Source organism: Asparagus officinalis, chromosome 5 (assembly GCF_001876935.1).
Source record: "Asparagus officinalis chromosome 5, Aspof.V1, whole genome shotgun sequence".
Classification (NCBI taxonomy): domain Eukaryota; kingdom Viridiplantae; phylum Streptophyta; class Magnoliopsida; order Asparagales; family Asparagaceae; genus Asparagus; species Asparagus officinalis.
Window position 1 is genome coordinate 113,737,216 of NC_033798.1, and position 3,386 is coordinate 113,740,601.

General features: G+C 39.4%; 1 protein-coding gene across 1 annotated transcript in view; it reads right to left on the reverse strand.

Moving 5' to 3' along the window:
* Positions 433 to 3,386, reverse strand: part of LOC109842415 — a 13,632-nt gene continuing 10,678 nt past the window's right edge. The window contains exon 3 of the mRNA XM_020411295.1: positions 433 to 3,357. Coding sequence (XP_020266884.1) covers positions 433 to 3,357 — 2,925 coding nt within the window. The remainder of the gene's footprint in view (positions 3,358 to 3,386) is intronic.

Here is a 3,386-nt window from a genome sequence, read left to right on the forward strand (position 1 = left end):
CCATCCATTCTTTGTCTCCTATCGTTTCTAAAGCTTCTCTAATGAGAGGACCGAGTTCCTCTGTTGAACCTGGTATTACTGTTTCTGGCCATGGCTAGCTCAGAACAGTTCTAATGGAGAAGAATGAATGAGAGAGACAGAAGAATTGGAACAAAAGAACAAAATAAAATTGAGAGAGAGAACAGAATTCACTTCATTTCATTTCATAATCTCTTTGTTATTACATCCTCTCCCTTTTATACTAATCGGATCCCTCAACTGTTAGTTTTGTGCCGTGCACGTGCACAAACAGAAATAACAGAGAAAGAACAGAAATAACTGTCTAACTGAACTACCACATTTATTACAAGATGCCACAATAAAGTCTTTGCAAATTAGTCCTTCTCTCTGGCATTTCTTTTGTGTATCAGTCCCTCCTTTACGTATCAGTCCTTACTCCCCTTCCAGTTCCCTTCCAGTTTCAGCAGCTTCAACCACTCTAGTCTTCACCTCAATCTCCAGCTCATGATCTTCAGTTCCAGTAATTCCAGTCCCTGACAAATCCCCACCCCTTAAATTTGACCTTGCCTCAAGGTCAAAGGTAGGGAAACGTTTAACGAGATCCCAATAGGACTCCCAAGTAGAGTCTAAGGAACTGCGCTGCTTCCACTTAATCAGAACTTGAGAAATTAAATGATTCCCCTTCACAATAGTTCTCCTGTCTAGAATTTGCTCAGGCTCATCAATAATTTCTGTAACATAAGTGGGAAAGTCATTCTGAAGTGCTATCTCAGTTCCCAACTTTTTCTTCAATTGTGAAACATGAAAAACAGGATGAATCTGAGCCTGTGCAGGTAAAGCAAGCTTGTAGGCAACCTCTCCAATCTTTTCCAGTATTTGGTATGGACCATAGTACTTGGGAGACAGTTTATGAGGCTTACAAGAGGAAACACTGATTTGTCTATACGGTTGAAGTTTGAGAAAAACCCAATCCCCTACAGCAAAGCTTCTGAAACTCCTGTGTACATCAGCAAATCTTTTCATTTGCTCCGCAGCATTCTTTAAACTGTCTCTCAAAAATTTTAGAGCTATGTCCCTAGAGAATAGAACCTCATCTACTGCTTCAACTTTACAGCTCTTAGGTACATAGGAGAGTAAGGATGGAGGTTTTCTACCATAGACAACTTCAAAAGGAGTGGTTTGTGTTGAACTTTTCCAAGTTGTATTGTACCAAAATTCAGCCAGGGCTAGCCATTTACTCCATTCACTAGGTTTGTGGCAGCAAAAACACCTTAAATAACTTTCCAAATTCTTATTAGTGATCTCAGTTTGCCCATCCGTCTGAGGATGATAGGCTGAACTGAATTTCAATTGGCTCCCTTGTAATTTGAACAACTCCTTCCAAAACAAGCTAGTAAATAGTGGATCTCTATCACTTACAATTGATTTAGGCATGCCATGTAGTTTGAAAATCCCTTCAAAAAACACATGTGCCACTGTTTGAGCTGTATATGGATAAGAGAGACCAAAAAAATGAGCATACTTGGATAATCTGTCCACCACAACAAAAATGGCAGACTTGTTCCCACTTTTAGGCAAGTGTGTGATGAAATCCATTGAGATATCCTCCCAAATAGAATCTGGTATAGGTAAGGGTTGAAGAAGGCCTGGAGATGCTATATTCTCCCCTTTAGATCTTTGACAAATATCACAACCCTGTACATAAGTCTGGACATCTCTTTTCATTCCTTTCCAATAGAAAACCCTCCTCAGCCTGTGCAAGGTTCTAATGATGCCAGAATGCCCTGCTGAAGGACTATCATGATATTCTTTAAGTAGAGAAGTTCTAATGTGTTGAGCATTAGGACTAATCAAAAGCTTACCCTTATAATAATATAGTCCTTCTTTCTTACAGTATTTATTAGGTTCCAGCTGTCCTTGCAACAACTTAGCATCCAGGTCTGTAAAGTAGGAGTCTGTTGAATACATGTTCCTGATTTCCTCCAACCAGTCACTTTTAAGAGTAGAGATAGCTGATGTTTCAATGAACTGCTCTTGTAGCTCTCTCACTTCTTCATGGATTCTAGATAGCCCATCTGCCGCTCTATTTAATCTCCCAGGTTTATACTCCACCCTGTAATCATAATCATGTAGTTTGGCAAGCCACTTATTTTGTATACCAGTATGGATTCTTTGTTCAAGCAAATACTTAAGACTTTGATGGTCAGTCCTGATCACAAATTTCCTCCCTAATAGATATTGCTGCCATTTTTTTGTAGACATGATGATTGCCAATAATTCTTTTTCATAAGTAGAAAGAGTAGCATTCCTCCCTTTAAGAGCAGAGCTGAAATAGGCTATAGGTCTCTCATGTTGCATCAACACAGCCCCAACCCCTGAACCAGAAGCATCACATTCAATCACAAAAGTAAGATTAAAATCTGGCATAGCTAGGACTGGTGGGTTGGTAAGTGCAATCTTCAATGCTCTGAATGCTTTTTCAGCTCCATCATTCCAAGTAAAAGCTCCTTTTTTCAACAATTGAGTTAATGGTTGAGCTATCACTCCAAAGCCTTTAATAAACTTCCTGTAGTATCCTGCCAGTCCCAGGAAACCCCTCAATCCCTTTAGAGTTTTAGGTAAGGGCCATTCAACAATAGCAACAACTTTACTAGGATCCACTCCCACTCCTTCATGTGATACAATGTGACCCAAGTATTCCACTTGTCTCTGACCAAAACTGCACTTAGACATCTTAGCAACCAACTGATTGTCTTTCATAATCTGAAACACTTGTTTCAGATGCAACAGATGATCTTGCCACTTCCTGCTATATACTAATATGTCATCAAAGAAGACTAGTACAGATTTCCTCAAGAATTCCTTGAAAATGGTGTTCATGAGAGCTTGAAAAGTTGAGGGAGCATTTGTAAGTCCAAATGGCATAACCATGAACTCAAAATGTCCACTGTGTGTCCTGAATGCAGTTTTGGGTATATCAGCCTCATGCATCCTGATTTGATGGTAGCCTGATTTCAAATCCAACTTGGTAAAAAACTGAGTGCCATTCAATTCATCTAACAATTCATCAATAATAGGGATAGGAAATTTATCTTTGATGGTTGATTTGTTGAGAGACCTGTAGTCTATACACATCCTCCAACTCCCATCATGTTTTTTAACCATTACTACTGGAGATGAGAAGGGACTGTTACTGGGCCTAATGGTTCCCTTTTGGAGCATTTCTTCTACCTGTTTTTCAATTTCATCCTTTAGAAAATGTGCATGTCTATAAGGCCTAATACAAACTGGCCTTGTTCCTTCTTCTAGTGGAATCTTGTGGTCTATACTTCTGTGGGGAGGAAGCTGATGCAATTCCTGAAAAACCACCTGGAATTCTTGTATCA